The sequence below is a fragment of the Octodon degus genome, unplaced genomic scaffold (genome assembly GCF_000260255.1).
Source record: "Octodon degus isolate 3935 unplaced genomic scaffold, OctDeg1.0 scaffold00117, whole genome shotgun sequence".
Taxonomy (NCBI): Eukaryota; Metazoa; Chordata; class Mammalia; order Rodentia; family Octodontidae; genus Octodon; species Octodon degus.
Window position 1 is genome coordinate 9,111,355 of NW_004524693.1, and position 24,530 is coordinate 9,135,884.

General features: G+C 34.3%; 1 protein-coding gene across 2 annotated transcripts in view; it reads left to right on the forward strand.

Annotated features, from left to right (window-relative positions):
- The window catches only part of Ammecr1 (Alport syndrome, mental retardation, midface hypoplasia and elliptocytosis chromosomal region gene 1), a 130,398-nt gene that overhangs the window by 69,419 nt on the left and 36,449 nt on the right, over positions 1-24,530 (forward strand). For both annotated transcript variants that reach the window (XM_004640035.2, XM_023699897.1), the window contains one exon: positions 4,138-4,248. In XM_004640035.2, the coding sequence (XP_004640092.1) occupies positions 4,138-4,248 (111 nt within the window). The remainder of the gene's footprint in view (positions 1-4,137; positions 4,249-24,530) is intronic.

Below are 24,530 nucleotides of genomic sequence, written 5' to 3' on the forward strand. Positions count from 1 at the left end.
TTCTCTGATTATGCTGCGGTCTTACTTAAGCCATTTTGGAAACTCATACATGTTTTAATAGCACATTTAAGAATGAAATTGCCTGTTCCTTCCCTCCGTGTGTTGGGTGAAGAAAAGATTTTGCTGCTATTTTTAGATAATATATTTGGAATGTTCCTGTAGTCATTGCCCTGTACAAAGTAGTTATCGCTTATGAGATGCAATCTGTTGTATTTAGTGATGTTTATTCTGCTTCAGTCTCCTATAAAATACTTAATTTCCTGGATTCTATTTCCCATTATATGTTACTTTTATGCTTTTGGTTATTCTTAATTCCATGTATGTGCTTTCACAAAAGATTTTGGATGAATATTGTAAGTGATAAATCAGGCTTAGATTCTTGAGCAGTAGTTTTATTCTGTATGCTTTAATTCTCATTTCTTCTGTCTTTAGGCATTTGTCCTAAACATAGTAGGGTTGTACTCATCTTAGATATAGATACTTTCCCACAGTCTTAACTCCCAAAGTGGAAGTTGCCTGGGACAACTAAGGAACAGGGTGAGAGTATAGAGTATATGCATTTGTTTTACCTCTTATGAGGGCTTTTGGGAATCACATACTCAACAGTACCTAAAACTCAGAGAAAGTTAAATCTAGACAAGACTATGGGATGCATGTGAAGACTGTAAGGTTAGATCTTGGTGCATAAATATGCTATATACTTTTACATCTCCATACTCTTCCTTATTTGGAAGTGCCTGTGCTCTGGAGGATGTCTTGCACAAATGTGCCTTTATCTTCTATCACCCTAGCCCCTGAAGTAATCATTCTCTCATCAGTGATAGCAGAGCTTCATAAGAAACAGTAGGTAATTTTCCCCCACCGTGTCTTTGAATTCCCTCCCACATATCCATACTATAGTGTTCAGTTTGTATATTTCTCTGTGAATCTTTTTATATTTAGAATATTTATTTGAGCAAATAAAGTTGTATTACTAAGAAGTATATGTGTGCTGGTATATGTATTTTATTAAGATTTTTTCCAAATTTGTGTGTTGTCTTTTCACTTTGTTGGTAATTTCTTTTGACGTGCAAAAACTTCTCATATGTGTATTTTAGCAGCATAAATAAGAGAATTGAAGGCAAACTACTTTGAAATTACCTTCATTTCTAGTGTTTTTGATAGGAAATAAATTCACATTTTGGGTTTCTCATGCAGGTCACTTAGGAAGAGAAAGTGTGACAGTTCTGTGTTAAGCTACCATGGTATTTTAAAGAAATATTTTATATATGCAATATACAGATTATATATTTTATATTTGTGATCAACTTTATTTTGTAGATGCTGTAGTTGCCCAAGTATTTGCTTACATGGAGATACCGTATAGGGATTGTGATAGGAGAGGATTGTTATCTTAATGTTCATAAAACTGGTTGCTGACATCAACTCTGCCACAGCAGACTGTGAAAAACGAAGAAGTGAAATTCATCGTTAAAGATAATATGTAAACTTAGGAAACTAATTGTATGAGTAATGAAAGAATTGGCTGGGAAGTAATCCCATTTAATTCTTGTTTTTTAGTCAACTGCTAGTTAAGCAATTAGAGAAAATTTTCCATGGAGCTCCCATAGAGCATCTTGACTCAAGTTGTAAGATACTTACTAAATACATACAAAATAGCAGAAAAACTGACCTTTACCTTTTGCTTTTTAATTTAGTACCTTGTCTTAGTTACTTTTCTGGTTGACAAAATACCTGACACTCAAGGCTAAAGGAGGAAAGCTTTATGGAAGCTTACAGTTTATAGAGCTTTTTGTTTATAATTGACTGGCTCCAAGCAGGGTGGCATGGTAGAGGGACATCACAGAGGAGAAATAGTTCATGGTGGGCAGCGGGCAGCAAAATATCAAAGCAGCAAGCAGCAAACAACAAGTGACCAAATCTGCCCTCTTTTTGTCCCTTATGTAATGTTCAGGCAGGTAGCACTCATACCCAATGAGGCCCTTCCCATTGTCTACCCCCAGAACTATGCCAAATAGATCAGTGGACTAATTTAGTGACCACACACCCTTGATTGTAGCTTCACCTACTCTAGAGCCAGCTTGTGAAAAGTCTTATCTGTGACCATGTGAGGCTTTGAGGAGGCATCTAGACATAAGCCATAACATACCTTTAGTGCAGGTTACCAAGGGCCTGAATGCCAATTTTCTCCCTCGTTTTTATTAGTCTGTGCTGGTTATACAGATCAATAAGGTTCATTTGGGCAGAAATATATGTGCACATATATGTGTGAATACTTTAATCAGCCCACGTCATCCTCCCCATGCTAACTCTGATCTTATACTTACCTTTTCCACAATCCTGAACATTTGACTCTTGGAAGAAAGTAAGGTTTAGTATTACTTTCTGGTTTGTGTACAAGATTCATTTGCAAACGTATTTGCCATTGTCTCTGTCAGTACTTGGCATAATTTAAATGTCTGAGGTGGGTGATTGATGTGCTTGAATGAAATATCTTTTCATGCAACTGCTAATGAATGACTAGAGAGTATGTTAATGAAAGAATGTTCTTTAACACACCAGTGAGTGTAATATAAGAAATATATGACATATGGTATTTCACCCTAAAATTCAAATACATAGAAAGCAGAAATGTATTATAGTATATCAGTATTATACTCGAATTAATATAGGCTGAACTTTAGTTTATTTGTCTTTACACAAAATGACCTAAGATGTATATATTAATTTAATTCATAAAGACTGACGTGTACAGTTGTTTTTAATTAGAACAGATCTTTTTGGACTTAACCATTAATTGTGGCTGTCATTGATTTGCTGCAGAGTCCAAGGTATCTACTGTATTAAGCTTCATTTAAAACCACAGTATTGGCTGGGGAGATCTCTCACTGGTCTAAGTGCCTGCCTGGCAAGTGCAAGGACCTGAGTTTGATCCTCAGTACTGTATGCTGTGCTGGTTCCAGAACCCCGTGCATACTGTGCAGGCCCCAAAACCAGACATGGTGGTACATGCCTGTAATCACAGTGCCAGGGAGGCTGAGATGGGCAGTTCAATACAAGTCTTAACTGTAGTGATCTTCCATTCTATAGTTAAATAACCACAGTGTTATTACCAGGCTAATGGCTATACACCTGAAAGTCTGGCTTCTGATATGCAGAGATAGAAAGATCACCTTGTTTCAAGCTAGCCTGGGCTATACTGTGAATTCAAGCCTGCCTGAATTAAATTGTGAAGCCCCATTTAAAAAAAAAAGAAAAAACACAATATTCTTGCTGCCATTTTATTATAATTGATACTTTACTCTTTGATGCTTAAGAGATTATACTTGTAGGCAGAGCTTTTACATAAATATTAAGTTAAATATTCTGGTTTCAAAATATTACTTTGTTAATGTTTGCTATTTCACTTCATCTCTGTGAATCCTACCAATATTTATATACCAAACTGAAGATTATCAAGCTTGATGAAAGTTTATTTTATCCCTGTAGCGCATTTATGACATTTTCAACATGGTTTAACATTTATATTTCCTTTTCTTTTGTGCCAGTTAGCTGTGAACAGTCTGCCTTCTCTCCTGGAACCCCTAGAAAGCACTGACTGCCTTGTGGGCCTCCGTGTATTTTTCATAGCACCTTTCACAAGTATATATCTAGCCCTTGTATTTTTAGCAAGTATTTATTGAATTTGTCGACTCCCCTAAATTTTCTAAATTAGACTTATGAATCCATTAGAAAATTGTAGTTTAAGTGACAAATCCAGAAGTAATTCATGATGATTAAGGCTCTATAGGCAAGGCAACATTGCCCAGATTTGAGTACCTATTTCATTATGCATGAATTATAGAATTACTTAATTTGTAAATAAGAATGTTGGATCAACATCCTAAATTTATTAATAAATTTTAACAAATAATTTGTCAAGGCATTTGTTGTAGTCCTTTACATATAGGACATACTCAATACAACATACAAATTTTGCTAAATGGTATCCTATAGAACTAGACCTTAAACCCCTAGAGGGCTTGTCTTTTGGTCTTTATGTATCAGGTACCTAATCTCATGTACAGTAAATACTCAGTAAATGTACTTGCTTGACATGAATTAATTGATTTTCTCTGTTTTTATCTTCCATTACAGCCCACTGTTTGTAACATGGAAGATTGGTCGAGACAAAAGATTGCGTGGATGCATAGGTACTTTTTCTGCCATGAATTTGCATTCAGGACTCAGGGAGTACACACTTACCAGGTGAAGACCAATTTTTGTTACCTCTGCTTCTACATTAAAGAAAAAGATTGCAAAACTTGAGCCTGACATTTTAACTCCTTTTCCTTTACTGAATTGTCACAATTCTTGCCTCCTTTCATGTCAGGGTTTTCTCCTCTTTGACTAATTATTTTATCTCTCATTAAATGTTATTAATATGTCATTATAAAACACTGTGGATATATGTATTTTGCAATAGATGTTTTAGAGTATTTCTTTCTTCTAATGGCCAGGTTATTCTGTATTACTTGAAAATCAATGACCAAATGTCCAGGGGTTATGAAAATATGGTATTTCCTTGATAGCCATCATTATTTCCTCCCTTTCAGACCTTTTAGGAATAGTTTATGTCTCTTTCATCTTACACATTTTGTTACAGGTTTTTAAAACATATTTTTGAAATTGAAAAGAAAACCTAGGAAGAAAGTGATGTCACAACCTGGCAGCCTAATCATTCACGTTCACATTTTAGCCCAAATTAATGGTAGTTCTTATTTTGTTTCATCTAACTTAAGCACGAAGTAATGAGTACCTCATTACACTTGTTAAGGCTTTGTTTTTAATTGTGAACTCAGACTGTCAAGCGTACCATCAGAATTTTGTTCAAGTTCAGCTTTCTAGCAAATTGTGTTTGAAAATTATTTCACCCAAAAAAATGTCTTAAACGTTATGCAATATAACACTGTGGAATTACTAAAAAACAAAAATGTCTTAAATAGTAAGCTGTTAGTACAGGAATTTCCTGTTTTTGTTCATATTTTAATGTGATTATCTGACACCGCTTCAGTAGTAGTAATATGTGCAGTGTCCACCCAATAAGAAATTGGTCTTTCCTGACTATTGGTACTTGGGGCAAATTTTAACTTCCATAGAGAAGTAATTATAGTATTTTTGTTCTAAATACTTAATAGGGCTGTTAGGGGAATGTTAGGAGAATGAAATAATCACCACTTTGCTGCAGGATTAATGTTGTGAAATATTCATTATTTAACTGTAAAATTGCATAAAAGTAGGCTTATGGCACCAGTTAATAAAATATTGTAATTGAATTAAGTAACTTCACATTTGAAGGTGTGTAGTAGCTTACAGTTGCAAGTTTTTCTCATGCTGTGGTGAAGTCCAGAGTAAAAAGCAGTGTTTTAGATGGGTAACATTCATTTTTAGGTTTTCTCAGGTATTAGAAATGGAATTGATTAAATAACATACAGGCTGTGAGCACTGTAAATGCATATCCTGGAAATAAGCACAGCTTTTCAAAGAAAGTACAAATGCTAGCCTAGGTATGTTAGATTTTTTTAAACATGGAATACAGTGGGCTCATTTTGAAACTTTAGCTAATTTTGCCATTGACTGTCTTCTTGGGACAGATAAATATGAAGTTACTCATCTAATAAATAATGGTAGGCAATTTATTGTATATTTCCCAGAAAAAGAATTCTGTGATGAGCACTGGTTCCGTAGCCTTTCCTGAAATAAGAATTCTGTGGATGAGTAACTTACTTTTCAAATACTGATTAAAATATGTGAACAGCTCTGTTCATTGTAGAATTTCTGGCAACCTTTTATGTTAATAGTGTTGGGAATCACTAGTACTGTAGATGCAGAAGGCCGTGTTTTCCTGACATCAGATTTACTACAGTTCCCTCTTTTTTTTGTCACTCCAAAGTCTTATGTCATAAGTGTTCCTAGGAATACATTTTTAGGAAACCAAGTCTGTTATTAAGTTTCAAGTTTACTTTATATTTGTGTAGTAAAAATGCATATATTTGCTACTGTAGAAACAGTTTGTGCTTCGTAAGGAAACAGTGATGATAACTCATTATCAAATAACATATACTTTAGAAATCTTTAATACTAGTAGTAGAAGTAATGAGACTATCCAGCATTTCTGGACCTCTGGATTTATCCCCAAGGGTAACTCAACTATCAAAAAATTACAGTGTTTTTTTTAATTAATAATGAAATCTGAGTGAACTGTTCAAATATTCAGACTCAGAAATTTTCCTATATTTGTATACTTTGTTATCCTCATTGTCTGTGGCTTTTCCTACTTTACAACTGCGCATTAAAGAGCAATGTGTATGTACCCACATTTTTTTTTCAGAACTGGGGATTGAACTCAGGACCTTGCACTTGCCAGGCAGGCACTTATTCTACTGAGCTATCTCCCTGGCCCCTGCACACATATTTATACACATATTTTGCCTTATTCTTCATTTTTGTTTGGTTTAATTTTTTAAAGGCATATTAAATGTCAAAAAATAAACAAAGGAAGAGACTGGGCATGGTGTTGCATGCGCTTGGGAGGCTGAAAATAGGAGAATCACCATGAGTCCAATCTACATAGTGAGACCCTGTAGACACTGTAGACCCTGTCCTAAATACAGAAAAAAAGAGATGAACAAATGAAAATGAGTGATTCAAAATATAACTTGTATTTCTCTTATAGATAAGTGGTACAAACTATGGATTCATTTTACGACATGTCAGTATAAAGTTTTTCAATTCAATATTGGGTTTATTTCTACAGGTTCGATGTTGCTATGACTTTTTAAAAGCTGGTATTAGAGAATTTATTTTATGTCATATATTAATGAGAAATTTTATGCATGTAGTTTTCACAGTAACATTTAGGTGTATACATTTGTAAAATGAAGAAACTAAGATTAAAGATATTAAATAAGTTATCCACTCATCTCTAGTAAGTGATAGAACCAGGATTTAATCCTGGACCTTGTGACTACAAATTTCATGTTGTTAACTGCCATGTATCATATCACTGTCAAGTTGTATGTATGTTCTCCCTAATTGAAATGTTGAGTTATTTTAGATTGTGGTAAGACCTTATAAATAATAAGACAAAATAGAAAAAAATTATAATCTGTGTTTTATAGCCTTATCATGAAAATAGTAAGTTTGAAAGAGGATTAGTATAAATTTTATGAGCATGGACTAACAACTCTTCAAAAGTTCTATTTTGGAGGGCCAGCCAGATAGCTCAGCAGATTAAGTCACCTGCTTAGGCAGATATACGGGCTCCGGGTTCAATCCCTGGTGTGCCCTGCCAGCCCCACCCATGGGGCGCACTGAGATGGAGATTGAGACTGGGCATGGTGGTGTGTGCCTGTAATCCCAGCACTTGGGAGGCTGAAAAACAAGAAGGATCACTAAAAGTTCCATCTGTGTACTGAGACCCTATAGACCCCGTACTAAATACATTTAAAAAAAATTCTATTTAGGATTTAAGATTGAAATTTTAGGACATTTGTTAAATTTCAAAACAATGTATAGGGGCCAGGGAGATGGCTCAGTGGAATAAGTACTTCCCTGGCAAGCGCAAGGGCTTGAGTTCAATCCCTGGTTCTGAAAAAAAAAAAAATCTATAGATGGCAATATAATTAAGCCTAGCATAGACTAGTCACAATAAAGTTGATATGGATTAATATTGTTTAACAAGATAATGAATACAAGTTTTATGAATATAACAATTGGTGATTCTTATAGTTTTCCCTTCATAAAATCCATTAACACACAAAATGAATAAATTGAAATAAATGAACTTAGGAGGCTGAGACTTTAAAAAATAAAACAAAAAAATAGTAGAATTAAATACTCTGTAGGCTCAAGTGTCTTTTAGGAATATTAGGTTATTAAGTTATTCCTTTTTTTTCATCTGTGATTAGATAGACTTAATTTTAGTTTGCAGAATGTTACTCTGCTATTTTAGACATTTTAAGTGTATGGTTCTGTGGCCTTGAGCACATCACACTGCTATACAGTTATCACCATCATCCATCTCCAGAACTTCTTCATCTTCTACAACTGAATCTCCGTACCTATTAAATAAAGAATACCCTGTTCACCTTTCCTAGCCCCTGGCAGACAGTATTCTACTTGTTGTCTCTATGAATTAGGATACCACAAGTCCCTATTGGTCATTACAGGACAGACTTATTTCACTTAGCATAATGTCTTCAAGGTTCATCCCTATGGTGTTATATGCCAGTTTCTTTCCATTTTAAAGGCTACATAATACCCATGGGGTAGTGTGAGAGGAGGGGAGAGGGAGAGACAAATTGAGATTAAGAGATTTTGCTTATTCACTTAGCCATCTGTGGACCCCGAGGTGACTTTTACCTTTTGCTATTATGAATATGCTGTTGGACCTACAAATGTTTGACTATTCTTTCTTCTTTTAAAAGTTAGTCATTTATAGAATACAGTGATCAGGTTTATGACCCCTTAATTGTTAAAACCTTTCTTTAAAGAATTACCAGGTACTTTTAAGATGAAATGTCTTATGTTGGCTTTAGTTTTGATGTGTAAGTATACTACTCTAAAGTGGAAATTATTAATTTCAACTTAGATTTTGTGCTCTCCTACAATGAAAATACAAAAATTGTATTTTCCATTGAAGTAAGACCTTATAAACAGGTGGAAGATTTCTTCCAAATTGTGAAAACTTTGTGGGAATTACAATATGGAATGACTGAATAGATTACATTTTTCCTTGTCTTTGGGGGCTCTAGATAAAAGCAGGAAAGATTATAGCAAAGAAGCCAGATGGAGAGCTAAGAATCATTGACAAAAATTTACCCATAAAAGTAGAGACAAAATACACAAGTTATTGTACATTATCAGCGCAAGGCTTTAAAGGACAAATGTTCTTTGTCACATTTGAAGAGGACTAATTCCTTATAATTCCAAGTCCAATTCCAATTATTGACTAATTCCAGGTACTGACAACTCTTTGTGAATAATTTCTTATATTCACTTGCATTTGATTGTTATGTGTATTAGAAAGCACAAAGGTTTATTTATTTTCTTTTTTAGTACTTAGAAAACATACTTTTGTACAGAAGAAAATTATGATTAATGGAGATGAATATAAACATCTCAGTTAAGGAAAATTCCTTAAAATTTTGGCTGTCTTACAAAGTACATATTTATTTATGTTAATTCAAACTGATAGTAATTTTTCTACAATATATAAGTCATTAATAGATTTGTTGTTTAGTAAATATAGGAAAATGGTCTCTCACCAAAGACAGTATTTCCTGATTTCTCATTTATTTTTATGTGCTCAGACCTCTTGACTGTGAAATAATTATTCAAGTGCTGGCAGTATTAAAACTTGATTCTGATGCATACTACTTTTGTTGCACTGTTTAATTCTAAGAAATCAGCAGTAGAGTTCTAGTCTTATCTAGGAATAGAATAATCACATAAAAACTAATGCATTTGTGTGTGTGTGTGTGTTTGTGTGTGTGTGTGTGTGTGTGTAAGACAAAAACAGAGAGATGGAAAGAGGGAAAGAGACTGTACATTGCAGATGCTCACTTTCTATTAGGTTGAAGTATTAAAAACAGCTCATCTGTTTTATTACTTTCCAAGGTCCTAGCTCAACTGGGCACTTCTAGATCACTAGGTGCATTGTGAACTGAATATGCTTTTACATTGTGGGGACATAATCTGGCATTTTTCGAGAGCTATATGAGTTTAAAACCATTGTAAGCAGTATAATTATATTTGTCCCCTCTGAGTAGACCATTATGTGCTATTTTTTATTCTTGACTTTAGGTAACTACACTTGGTTTGTTTTGAATAATTAGATCAAACAAGTTCTTCCCTTCTCTCACATATTAGTTCTTATGGTAGCATCGCCCAGATTGATTTTTCTTATGAAAAGAAAAGCTGTACATGAGTCATTTCTGACTGTATCATATTGGCATGGAAGCTTATTTTGAGATGGTAAAGAGCCTATTTTGGCAAGTGTTTGTGGCAGGACTTCTGGTTATAGTATGCTTTTTTTGGGGAAATAAATTAGATATATCTGGAACAGGAGGCAAAACTAATTAGCTTAATTAGAGTTAACATTTGTGGTCCTTTTACAAAAAGGAAAATGGCTTTGATCCTAAAACATACCTAATTTGATAATTTTATTTTACTGAGAATGAGAAATTACAAGTGTGTATATGTCAGATTTTATAACTAATTTAAGGTACACTCAAAACCTAGATTGTTATGTGCTCTTAGCATTATCCATAGGAAAGCTTAGTCACGATAGTTAGCTGTGGAAATCTGGTATCTTCATTTTAGTTGTTAAGTTAATTCACTACTTTCTTATCCTAAGATTGTGCTGATGTGCAGAAATGTGGCAAAAAATGGCTAGTTCAATGTGGAAAAGCAAAACTTAAGAACAGATACCATTCCCAATATGAGGAATAGATAGCTCTTAAATTATAGAAAATTGTATAGGACCACACAGCACTTACTGCCACAAAAATTAAGTGCAAATTACAGTGTTTATCAGATTCTAATTCCTTATCACATCTTTCAGATCTTCAGATTCCCTTCAGCTCGAATGCCCCTACTACTGTAAGGGCCACAGGCATAATACTTTTGGGCAGAAAAGGCCATCTATAAAAGAATGTGAGAGATGCTGAAAATGGGCTTAAAAGATGCAAGGGTACTTGTTTCTTGAGTTTGATAGAAAACAGGTGAACTACAGGAAATTGACCCTTTCAGCATGTGTCTAAAACTACACTTGTAGGAGGCTGCAACCCTTCCCTTCAACATATTTAAATGGTTTTTCCTGTGAATCTGATTTAAATTTTGCCTTAAGGAGTTTATAATATAGAAAGAGAGATAGTTATATAAACATAGTCTTAGATATAATGTGATTTTTTTGCCTGTCAGAAGAGGTAATACTGGATGAACACATATTCTACATCTGTAATAAAAGCTGATATATATTTTATGATATTATTTCAATTTGTTCATCCCTACCTTATTGTATGTAACAGCAAAACACTGTATACCAATTTTAGGGTTGTTTTTTGTCCTATATGGGCAAAAAGGTCAAAAGTACAAGGGCATGTTTAAATCATTATCAGCAAAGAAACCATATACAAGATGTATATTTTGAGAGATATATAGTTACATTCTCTTAATGAATAGAAGGATTTGTTCTAAATGTGCTTGTAAATAGGATATCATGTCTGCATCTTGTACAGCAGATAACCACTAGAAAGAATGTATGCAATGTGTTAATTATTGAAACTGTCCTACCAATTTGATTTGAAACTATCTCATTGCTATTTGTTTCTCAATGAAATTATGGAGATTAGTGATGTTTTATAAAAGAATATGAATTTGTTTCAGGGGAAAAAGTCAAAGGAAATAGGATACTCTTAAAAGTAGCTTGTACACACACACACACACACACACACACACACACGCTCACTGTACCTACACAGTCTAACAAACCTTGCTTAGAACTATGTTGGACGATAGCCTTAATGCTTGAGGAAAGGAAAAAAATAATAGGTTAGATTCCACTTTCTTCTTGTCCCATTAAAGTGAATTCACATTTTGTTTCAGTATAAAAATTTGTATCAGCCTTCTTTCCTGAGAATTGTTGCTTAAGTTAGTCTACATTTCTTCATATGAAAGACCAAAGTGGAAGAGCTAAATTAGAACACAAATATTGTATGATGTTAGTCTATTAGATTTAGCCTAAAATTATACTTGAGGCATTTAAAATATATTTATTTTGTCTGAACATCTATATGATAAATATTGGGTCTTATAAATGTCTAAAGTGTTTGAGTTATTAGGACTTGAATAATAAGAAATTAAATTTCCCAGTTAGTGTTCTAGAAGAATAAGCTGGTTATGTTGATATAAATTCAAGGTGATTATTACTGTCTAGAATATCAAGCAAATTTATTATTAATTTCAAATTACTAGGGCATACTTTTCAGTATGTTTAAATGTAAAAGTGAGAACATATATTTGGTTGTTTTGGGTTTTTTTTTCCTTTTTCTTTTTGAGGAGTCTCACTGTGTAGTTCACTCTGGCTTTGAACTCAGTATGTAGCCCAGGCTGTTCTCAAAATCATGGCAATCCTCCTGCCCCAGCCTGCTGAGTGAGAACATATAGTTTCATAAATATACTTCATTTTTTTCTTATATTCCTAAGACTTATTTTTATTAATTGAATAATCTTAGCTGAGAAATTATCCTGTGAATATGCATATTAAAACTTATCAGTTCATCATTTTATTTTAGCATGTTATCCTCATTTTTAACTCCTATTTATAGGGTCGGCCAGATAGAGAATTAAAGCACCTGCAATGAGGGGCAGGGACCTGGGGTTGGAACCCAAGGCCTGCCATGCTGGCCATGCCCCTGGGGCATGCTGTGACAGCAGTTGAGACTGGGCGTGGTGGCACACACCTGTAATCCCAGCTCTTGGGAGGCCGTAAGCAGGCGGATCACTACAAGTCCGATCTAGTAGTGAGACCCTGAACACCCTGTAGACTTTTCCCTAAAATACAGAAAAAAACAAAACAAAACTGCTATTTATAAAATTTCCACATGGAAGTGCTAATCTGTGTCCATCCTAGTAGCAACAGTGAAAATTAGAAAAGGCCATAAAATAAATCCTTCAGAAGCTTTAATTACAAAGGTTCACCCAATATGCAGCTTCCTGTTGCTATGTTCAACTTCCTTCAGGATTGCACTATTATCTTCCAGAAATCTGATTTAAAAGGTTCCAATTATAGCTATTTCACTGGGAATGACAGGAAAAAGAACCTTTTCTAAGTACTTCACTCAGCTTGCTTATACCCCTAACCTTTCTTCTGAGATAACCTGTTATTGCCGAGTTCTGGAGAAGTACTCTAAGCAAACATTAAAATGAAATAAATGAAGTTTTGTTGTATATGAAAAGTACTGAACAAGTTTGCACTACTTGATAGACTTACAGGTTCAATCTCTATTTGGACCAGTTCTCCTTGTTTTGCTTCATACCACAGACTGTACTCTAGACCCAGATGGATTGATACAGTGGGCATCAAAGTATATGTGATTAAATACTAAAAGCAAGCTGCAGCATCATCTTAGCATTCGAAGCTGGCAACATTTGCAGTACCCCAGATTGAGATTTCTCATAAATAGTTGATATTAGGTAAAATAATCCTTGCATTGAATCCATAAAAATGAGAATATTTAAAATGTTAATTTGTTTTCAAAAGCCCTCTGAAAAAAACCAATGTGGTATTGGCTAAAAAGCTCTTGGGAATGGCAGAAGAACCAAGAAAACAGGTTGTATTTCAACAGTCTTGAAAAGGATAGGGACAAGAGGGGAGATTTCTGGTTGGAAACCTGGCCTCAACGCAACCTGATGGAATTGCTTATGATTTCCTGTTCCAAATTTCCATTCTCTAATAAAAGAGTTGTGGCTAGGAATGAAAATCAGCTCAGATAATACCAGATTTCAGCTAAAGCAACTCTTAAATATTTCAGTGATAAAAGGATGACTGTTAAATGTATAGGTTTGTAAATATGTTTTATAAAAACAATTGCTCTTTTTAAAATTTGATCTCTAAAAGGCTGCATTTTACAACTTTCATCTGTTGTGCATAGAGACACTCCTTTGTCTCCTGTATCAGCTTACCAGTGAGTCTGTAGTCTACGAGAATGCACACTTCTGTGTTTTTGCATCTTCTGCTTCCCAGGCTTTATAATACTCAGAGCAGCACACTGACCCTGTTAGTCAAAATGAACACAACACTAAGCTCACCTTAGTTGGTATTAATCCTTGTATTTGTGACAAAAAGCCTTGCAATGTTCACCTTTGTTGTCTAGAGTAAAAGTAAAAGTCATTACAAAATGTGCATTTCACTCAGAGTAGGTTAATGTTTTACAATGCCACCTTTTTTGGTTACCCCTGCCTCTCTCCTAATGTCCTGCCCCTCTCTTCCCACCTCCATTCACTCATTTGGAGTTAGCCATGCTAGTTTTTTTGTTTCCCTTTGAACACATCAAGTGTAATTCCCTCCTCAGGGCCTTTGCGTATTCTTTTTTTCTACTTTGGAATAATCTCTCATCAAGCCGTCACTCCCAGGTATCCATCATCCTAGCTCTTTCACTCCCTTCAGATTTCCACTCAGATGTCTTATGGTATTATAATGGTGTAGCCATTTGCTTTTTAGTTTCACCTAAGATTTTTTGATATTTACTATTTAGTTCCAGAGGCATTGTGAGATAGTAGAAAGAACATGGGTTTAGGATCAGCCATACCTGTTAACTACTAGTTCCCCTAATTATTAGCTTTATGATCTTAAAAACTAAAGTGTTTATCCTGAGTATTGGTTTTCTCATCTTTAAAATAGCCATAATACCAGCATGCTAGGTGATATGGTGGTTGTGCGGATTAAGTGATATATGTATTTAAAGTAGTGAGAGTAACTAAGAAATGAAAATCAAAATAAAATTTTAACAATTTTGATTGTCCTTTCTTAGATACACATATGTTAATAAGAGATTTTCATAATATAAAAAGAAACATGCATTATCAGAAAGTAAGTGACTGTATAATCCACCTTGTTCCTGTTTATATAATCCTTTAAAATATACACATATTAAAAATTGACCATTGAGGGACCACCCACTTGGGGCCCCCCTCCTGTCCCTGTCTCTTGGACAGGAGCTTTCCTTCTGTCGATAAATACATTCTGCTCATACATGGACCAAGCAGTGACCGTGATTCATCCACATGGCTCACACTGAAAAAGCATTTACAATCTGAGGTACAGGATCTCAGGATAAATCCTGAGGGGATTTCACTGACCTTATCAGACCCAAAAGCTACAGCTCTTGTTGCATAGGTCTTGCTTTATCTTGGTCTTAACCATTCAGCTTTAGAAAAGTATAAAAAGGAAGCATAAGAAGTAAAGCCATGGTGTTATGTTGAGCTGTAGGGAACTCAGGTCAACAATTTCTGACATTGCCAGTGAAGCAGAAGACCCAATACTATTATGGACTACTGGACTCTTTTAGAATATTTTGCTGAGTTAACACACCTATAATATTCAAATAACGGAACTAAACAAAAAAAGGGGATACAGATGAATGTCTATTTTGTATCTGTGTACTCAAAGTGGTTAGGATAGATATATAGTTACATTCTCTTAATGAATAGAGGGATTTGTTCGAATGGTGTTTGTAAATAGGATATCATGTCTGCATCTTCTACAGCAATTAACCACTAGGAAGAATGTATGCAATGTGTTAATTATTGAAACTGTCTTACCAATTTGGTTTGAAACTGTCTCATTGCTAATTGTTTATCAATAAAATTATGAGAAAAAATAAATACATTCTGCTCATAAAAAATTGACCATTGAGCTTTATGATGTCAGTTGATATTTCTAATTGGCTCTCCCCTCTACATATTTCTTGACTCCATCCCTTCCTCTCCAGTCTCAGTGCCACTGTCTAAGCTTTGGTTCTCATTCTGGTTTACTGGTTTACTTACCTCTCCTCCAAATCATTTTACACAAGTCAACAGAGTTATCTTTGTTGACATAAATTTGTGTCATTCTCCAGTTTAAAGAAGCTATTATTACTTCCCATAACCATAGGGCAGGCCCTATTCTTAAGAAGCATGGTATATGAGGCCCTGACCTAATCCATACATGCACAGATATTCATCACTTCCTCAATATATTCTTTCATTGCTCTCTGGGTTTGAAGATTATTTTCCCTACACTCATGCCTTACTCCGTTTCCACCCAGTCACCTCCTATTCATCCTTTAAGACTCAGCTTGTTTGTTACTTCCATTATGAAATTTCCTTGACAATCCCCAGCAGAATTGGTCAGTCACTGTATTGCCATAGCACTTCGCCAGCTCTCTATTATAACACTTAACCACTAGATTATAATTATTAACTTTGTATGTTTGTCTCTTCCTTTTGAATTTGTTCTCCAGTATTTTACTAAGCTACTTCAAAGCAGATAAACAAAAGCCATTCTTATTGCTTTATAGCAACTGTATTTGATCCTGATAGCCATTTCTATTCTTCCCTGTTTTTTTTTTGTGTGTGTGTTACCTTTTGTCACCTTTTCTTTGCTACCAGTGTACTTGAGCCAGTAAGAATTGCTGATGCTTATGATAAGAGAGATGGTTTAAGGCTATTTGGAGTTAGGCTGAGCCCGGGAACAGAGATCTTCTTATAAAATGTTTTGTAAAAAAGATTAACGTAAGATTGATCTCTTGTTATCTCACTACAAGTGATTGAAGAAACAATGTAAATTGGTACTTACCATGGAACCACAGAAATAGAAGCTCCTTAGAAGTCACGGTGTCTACTCCCTATTAAATACTTTAATCTGTCTTAAGACTGCCCAAGAAATGAGCATCTAGCTTCTTTTTGACTGTCTCTATTCATTGAAAACTCACTACCAATTAAGTATCTCATTTCATTTTCAAATAATTTTAAATTCATTGCTAGGACTCCACTTCCCATCTAGTGTTAGCTGAAATGCAAGAAGTCAAAGATTGAAAGATTGCCTCTAGTTAGTATTCTGTTCTTTATCGAAAGCTACATTATCCAGCAGTGGTTAAATTTGCCCTCTGAGTAGTGGCAGAGTCTTTAGAAGTTTAGTAGTGGTAAACACAGGGGTTAAAGCTTGACTTCCATCCACTCACCCATAACAATTTTAACTCATCCTCTGTTGTTTAAACCTTTGAAGCTACTGGCATCACAACTTCTCTCCCTGCCTGTGTTAGACTTCTGGAGTTGCCTTGGCCATAGAGCCTAGAGATTCTAAGATAGGCCAGTTCTGCACTAGGTCTTTTAGTTGTCTCAAAATTTATGGTATGGAATTGGAACTAGAATCGAAACACAGGTCTCCTTATACTGCCTGGGGCTGTCAGTATATTTTCCACAGTGGGAAGTATCCATAATTGTATGTGAATTTATTTATTTTAGTTTTATATGAAGAAGCATACAGTTTCAAGGAACCCTATAATTAAATAATCACTGCATAATGTAAAGATTCTAAAGTTACCAGTTTGGTTTGAAACAGTCTCACTGCTATTTGTTTCTCAATAAAATTGTGGAAAAAAAATAAAAGCACAGATATCTAAAAATAAATAAATAAATAAAGTTACTGACTTGCATCAAGTTTTTGGCACAGTTCCATAAAATGAACAAAACCCTTAGAGTTTTTCAAAATCAAAAGTACAAGAGTAACAGAATGTAAGTATTACAGAAACTCAAAGAGAAACCTTGATATTTTTGTCTTAGATTTTGTTTTTTAACATATTATTTAGTAATACATCCTAATGATAGTATTAACTTCAATTTTGTTAGTGCATGTGGTGGAATTGTCTTTAATATTTTATAATTTACTTCATTTAATCTTTTCAACAACATGTGAAATTGAAAATGTTTGACTTTTATTACAGTTGGGCAAAACCTGGCTGTAGACTGGTTAAATAACCTTCTGAGTATCAACTAATATGTGATAATATCTGAATTTTACCCTGATTCTATCTTAAACTCCAAAACCTATGTTCCCAATCACAGTGCCCTACTGTTTACCAGCAACATCAGTTCCCTTTCCTTTGTGCAATTTTCTTATGGACATTTACTTTATTAACTCAACTGATATCCCTCAGTCTCAACTCACAGAAAAAAAATCTTTTGAGTAAGCTTTCATATCATTTGGGGACTCAATTTCTTAATTTTGTTTACTAAAAATTGCCTTACACACTCCAGCCCATATTTTGTTTCATTCAAATTCTCTTTTTTTAAAAATTTCAGAATCCTGAGGCACTGTATTTGTCAGTGTGCCTTTTTTCTTTACAGCTATCTTCTCAGTTCAGTTTGGTATTCTGTATTCCCATAGTCCTACCAGAATTTGTCATCTCTGTCATGTACAGGGCACAAGCTTGATTTCTTTCTGTATAATATTTATACGTAACACCAGCAAACATACATGGAATATTAGTTTGGTTGTTAGATTCTAGGCAGATATAACAATTCTGAAATCCACTATGCCCATTACAGGGCTTGAGAAGGGTTGACCATACAGGACTGTGGATAAAAGTCCTAGCTCTGGTCTTCTATACAACTAGTCAAAATGGAGGCATTAGTTTGTGGATAAGATGTTAGTAGATTCCTTAGAAATTGGAATTAAAAAAAAACAATTCCAAATTTCTGTGTAACTTAGACAAAATCTATTGCCTTAGAATGTATTAGAAGTGTTCTTTCTCTCATGATTGGACACTGGGAGAGCCTAGGTTTCAAGAGAGTGATTCCAAGTTCTGGTTTCACATTGTGCCATTTATTAATATCTAATTATGTTTCATTCTGCTAATGGATTAAACCACTTAGGGAGGCTATGTTGATGGAGAAATAAAACTTGAATTCAACAAACAAAACAGTATCTCACATCTTTTTCTTAAGAAAGTGTTGGGCTCAGCACTGGTCCATTTTACTTAGCAAGTTCAAAACAATCCTTTTGTGATTACAGCCTCTAAGCACTTCCATCTGCCGTCATTAAACAGGGAATATTCATTTCCAAATAGATCCTACCCTGTTTGAGCTTGACTTTCACATTCTCCATGCAATAAATACCACACAATAAGTGTCTGTGTAATGAGTAAACAGTTTAGAGATTAAATGGAATGCTTAATATAATAAAGTTCCCTTGCAATGGGAAAAAGTTCTTTTGATATGCATTTGATATGAATGCATTAATTTCAACAAAAAATCTGGTACAAAAAGGTTGTGCATACAGAACATTTGAGGGGGCCTGTAGAAGGAGAAGGGATTTACTGTGCTTACCATTGCCATAATCAGACTGGTTCCAAGTTGTAATTTTGTCCGACTTGGAAATTAGATGGGATCAAATCTGGGATCAGATCTACTCAGCCCTTCTGTGGGAAAATATCCAAATCCAGCTGCAGCAAGGAGAGTGACTGATTCAGAACTAATGTACTCTACTCGGTATCTGCTGTTTTTCATTAATATGCATAATATTGCTGTTTTATATTCTTCATTTAAAAAAGGCTTTTGTGGCTTATTGGTTGAACTTGTACAGCTGGATCTACTGTAAAAGGCTTTTTCATTGACATGTTACTACAGATTTCAATGTACTTGCTGTTCTCCTTATTTTCTTAATAAGGTAATTCAAACTTAGAATAGTTACTATAGTCTCAAAGCTTGATTGAAAGATGCATTCAGTGTTTCTCTAAATACACAGCAATTATAACAACACAGCTGTAGTTAAAGATAGAATTTGTTATATGTCTTGACAGCTTTGCTTCTCAATTACAGCAGGCTCACATAAGGTTTATTCATTTCAATTCCACATTTACTGAGCACTTGACTCTAAGTTACTGAACTAGGTGCTATGCCTCTATAAAGGGTATGTATTTTTAAGAAGCTGATTGATAGTCTTGTAAAGGTGTTTGGTGTATATACCAAAATCACTATAAGGAACAACATAACACATGCTATATTAGATGTTAAAATAATGCCACTGGAACTAGAAGTTAGTCAGGGTTGGATAGGTTGGGGAAGATTTTACAGAACTGACATTTAAGCTGAACCTCTGTGGGCATCTAAGATTCAATTTAGACATTCAAAAATGCGGATATGGAAAGGCTACACATTGTATGGACAAATAACATCCTAAACCAAATGTAAGGAAACAGAAGTATATATTGTTTTGTGGAGTACTGTAAATAAACCTACATGGCTCTAGTGGGGACAGTGGGAGAAAAGTGATAGACTACAGGTAGATATTTTTCAAAAGACATCGAGTTGCCATTGAAAGCTTGTCAGCGGAAGAAAAAAGTTATATAGTATGACTCACGCTTCTTGTATACGGGATGGAATGGAAAGGATAAAGATTAGAAACAAAAGGCTTAGGATAATTTTAAATGTTTCAAATGAGAGATGCTACAGACCTGAATTAGGTTAGTAGCACAAGGGATGTAAAGAGATATGTAACAGAGAAAAGGTAGTAACTGAACTAGATGAGACTGTATGTGGGAAGTAAGGTAAAGGGAGGAGTACAAGATGACTCTAAAGGTTCTTTTGTACATGAAGTGAAGGAATGATGATACCATTAAAAGTGATAGGTAACACAGGAACAAGAGAATATTTGACACATTATATGAGTTATTTTTAATGTTAAAGTAATTGTGAACCTTAGATCTCTTTTGTGCTGAATTTGAGCTTAAAATTTTGAATGAAGAATTCATTAAAATATTTCAGGGTATGATAGTAATAGTGAAACATATTATTTGCTACATTATCATATATTATTTTTTATTAAATACATTATTTTAAAATGTAAGGAAAATAGGCAAGACCCTTGATATTTTCTCTTAGCCCTTGCAACATGCAAAAGTTAGAAAATAATTTTATATGCTACCACGTGCAGAAACATTGCTATTGTGTGACATTTGTAGTATGACAAAACACTTAAAATAAATTTTTCTGGTTGAGAAATCTATAAAGAAATAAAGGTCTGCAAAAATTGGCCAGTTATTATGAAATTTAAATATTTGTACTTATTACGTAAGAAAGTCTGGGTTTCAAGGCTGAATGAAAAGGACTCCAGGCTTCCTTAAAAGTAAACAATATACTTCTTATTTGTCTAGTATAATATCAACTAACTAAATTTGATTACAATAAAAGTCAGTGACTTCTATTGCCTCTATTTTGCAATACTTTTGTGTAATCTGTTCTCATTTGGGAAGCCTTCCAGATGTTTTGTTAATATAATTTCAATTTATAAGACTTGTTTTTATATTGTAATTGAGTGGTGTCTTAACTGTGAAACTCAGACCAGGTGTCATTCTATCCAAAGGGTCCTTTGCAATGTGTAGAGAAATGTCCTTTGATACTTTAGCTTCCTTGATTTGCCTAGATTCTCAAACCTGCAAAGAGGGAGAAAAAAGGATTTTTATGGAGACTGAGTCCATCCTCCATTATAGTAATTTACATTAACAAGAAAAACAAATCATTTTTTGGCAATCAACTATTGTCCCTAAGCTTTGAGCACAGTCATATAATGCAGTTAAAATAAATAGCTCTGAGTAATATTATGGAACGATTTAAATGGTCCCTTAGGTACAGACATTGCCTTAATTTTTGTGAAGAGAAGACAATCCCTGTAACTTAGTCAACATAACATGGGTGTTATTGCTGTATACAGTGTCTAAAAGATCCATTTTCAATATCTGATTAAAAATACTTAATGTTAATCTGTTATAATAATTAGCATTGTGTAGTTAAATGACTTTAGACAAGTTAGAAGTCCAAATTGCTGTCTGATTGCATTTATTTATTTTTATGCTACTATTTATTATAACTTTGGTACTGCTCCACAGAAAATAACACCCCAATAGAGCAAATGTGAACAGCTTTACTTTACCAGCAGGTTTCTGCCCTCTGTTTGCTGACTACTATAAATATTTTCACAAGCCAATTGAAAAAGCAAAATTCTCTTAAAAGAATCATAAGCTTAGTGGCATGTGGTTATAGATGAGTTTTGGACTCCAGGCCTTCTTGTTCCTCTCTAGTAACAGAATGATATCAAGATGACATAGATGATTAACTTGTTACATAAAGAGACTTACATTTTTGGGGGGGGGTTAATGACTTTCTTATTCAAAAGCATTTGAAAGATTTTTCGCACTATAAAATTCATTGGCTAGCATTTTAACTTTTGTTGGAACGTTGACCTATGATTATTTTATTCAATATTCCTCTATAGCCCTTCAAAAAGATACCTACCAATTTTAGTGTCCCAAATTTTCTTAAGAAACATATTTGGTGGTTCTGGAATTTTCAAAGTTTCCATAGGAACAAGAAATCTTGGAACCATGTTTTTTTTTTTTTAATCTTACTGCTCTGACTTACAGTTATATATATGAAAAGGAAGAGTCTTATCACTTTATACCAAGCAAAATTAGTAAGACACCCATGATGTGATAGTTCAGTGTGCCTTGTGATTAAGGAAAACATGTATATATCTGAGAGCTTAAAATATAATTAGAATGACCAGATCTAACTTTGTGACAAGGTAACCAAGCCCTCCCCCGCCCCAGGCAGTGAGCCATACTTCTAGAGGGAGTGGTTATGGAGAACTTGATAACTACCCTGTGCTAGGGAAGTGAGAGCCCATATGTATTTGTGAGGAGTAACAACTTCTAGAAATGCTTCTTATTGCCAGTGATGTACTTTATTGGGCTTTCACGTAATGGATACTTAGTAACTATCTGATAGTTTTCCAAAGCATTTTATTTGTTACTTTGGTTTTTATTTGTTGCTTTGGTTTTTTTACTTGCTTTCATTTGGAAATCTATCTTTCAACACTGTGGTGTTGAAAACCTTATATAACCCTTCCCTCTCTTTTATGACTAGATGTATCCTAACATACTGTAACTTTCTTGAGTCAGACAGTGAGTAGTGTCCATCAAGAACTTAACTTGTGTTGGTTTCCATTACAGCCTTATGTCCGTATTCCATTGCTTTTGAAACTTGGCAGATTTGGAACTTGACACATTTGGATATGGAAATTTGTCCTGATAGCTGTCATTTGTTTGGCACTCAATAAACAAGCTAGAACTTGTTGGTATACTTTGCCTAGTGACTTGCTACCCTTTCCAGCCTAAACAATTTGTTTGATATGTGTTGGTTTTGGTACTCTTTGTACCTTCTGGAACCAATTAATACAGAATATTAGTGACCTACCTTAAGATGTAAAGTTAGAGCTCTCTGTCATAGTATACATGTAGCTAGCAACACCAAAGTGGAAGTAAAAGTTCTCAAATTCAAAATAATTGGCAGTCCAGTAGTATCAATAAAAGTGAATGAAATATTTATTTTAAGAACTATGTTGCCTGGTTTAGTATTACAGGTAATTCAAAGTGAACTTTAAGTCCTCTACAGAGATCTACTTTTTAACATACACAAAATGTTTATAATTATGATGTTATAGTATTCATAAATGGTAAATTCTAACATCTAGAAACTAATTTGCCATCTTTAAACAAGTTCTATACATTACAATCTTAATTATAAAATTGATTCACTTAGCAGACCATTCTTTTCTGGACATTTAACATGAAACCTTCAGCCTAGGTCTATTTGAATTAGCACAGATTTTGAAATAGTGGAACCCAAATTAATGAGGTTTTATTCTATTATGAAGACTTTGTTTTCCATCACTGATAATTATTTCCAGGAAATCTAAGTCCACAGAAAGTACTTACTCATTTTTCTTAATGCTGTTTAGTAAAGTCTAAGAAGTTTTTTTTAAAAGTCACATAGTGAAGGATATGGCTAGGGCAAAGAAAATGAGGTGCTTACAATCTAATCTCTTAGATTGGTGGAATATCCTCAGAGAAGCATTTTATACCAATATTATGTCTTGTAAAAGTTAAACCAGACCTTAGTTAGAATTTCAAAGTCTATGTGATTGAGAAAGTGTGTGCTGGTGCATATTAATGCTTTAAACTTCATCAGTGTGGAAATTTTAAGAACCTATTAGTTGACAAACATTCTCATGGACCCACAAGATATGCACCGTTCCCATCCATCTTCCCTGGAGGCAGCCTTTTCCTTCTAGAGAATTCTGGTTGATTTAGAAGCTAGATTTTCAATAAGTTTCCTTCTTCCCTTGGTGGCTTACTAACCTGAAATCCTACAGAGAGCAGAAAGTATAGCCATACAGCACTTTAAGGGATTTTTAAAATTTGTGAATTAATGTCTGATTTATTAGTGCTATATCCATTTAGAGAGACTCTTACTTTTTCCTTGTGATTGCCTTTGATGTCTTAAGATTCATCCAGTTCATAAAATGCCCCTTTATAAGAAGATATAAAACCATAAAAATAGACTAGTAATATGGTTTACTCTACATTTCAGGCTATTACAAATTAGTGTAATAGCCCCACAAATGTAGGAAATCATTGAGACCCTTCACTGTGTTTCCCTAAAGGGGAAAAGACCTATCAGATCAGAGAAACTCTATGCCTGTAACATGGAAAATTATTACCTATTTATAGGAGTATATGTGTTTTAGATAGAAGAAGGTTGCTAAACTGTACTGCAACATGAATGCATAGTCACCAAACTAGAAACTAAAAAGAGCAGTTACCCTCTTCTAAATGAACAGCATTTAATAGAGAGAAACGGGGAAGACAAACTTAATGGAACAGTTTTTAAGTTCATGAATGAAAGATATTCATAAAACATAAGAAAAATATATAATGGAAAACTGACCATTTAAATATAAACAGTGGGCTGGCGAGATGGCTCAGTGGTCTAAAGCACCTACTTGGAACAAGCTTGGCAGAGCACAAGGACCACGGTTCAATCCCCCAGCACCACATGCCAGCCAGCCCCGCCCCCTGGTGGGCTGAGCTGGCCACACACACACACAC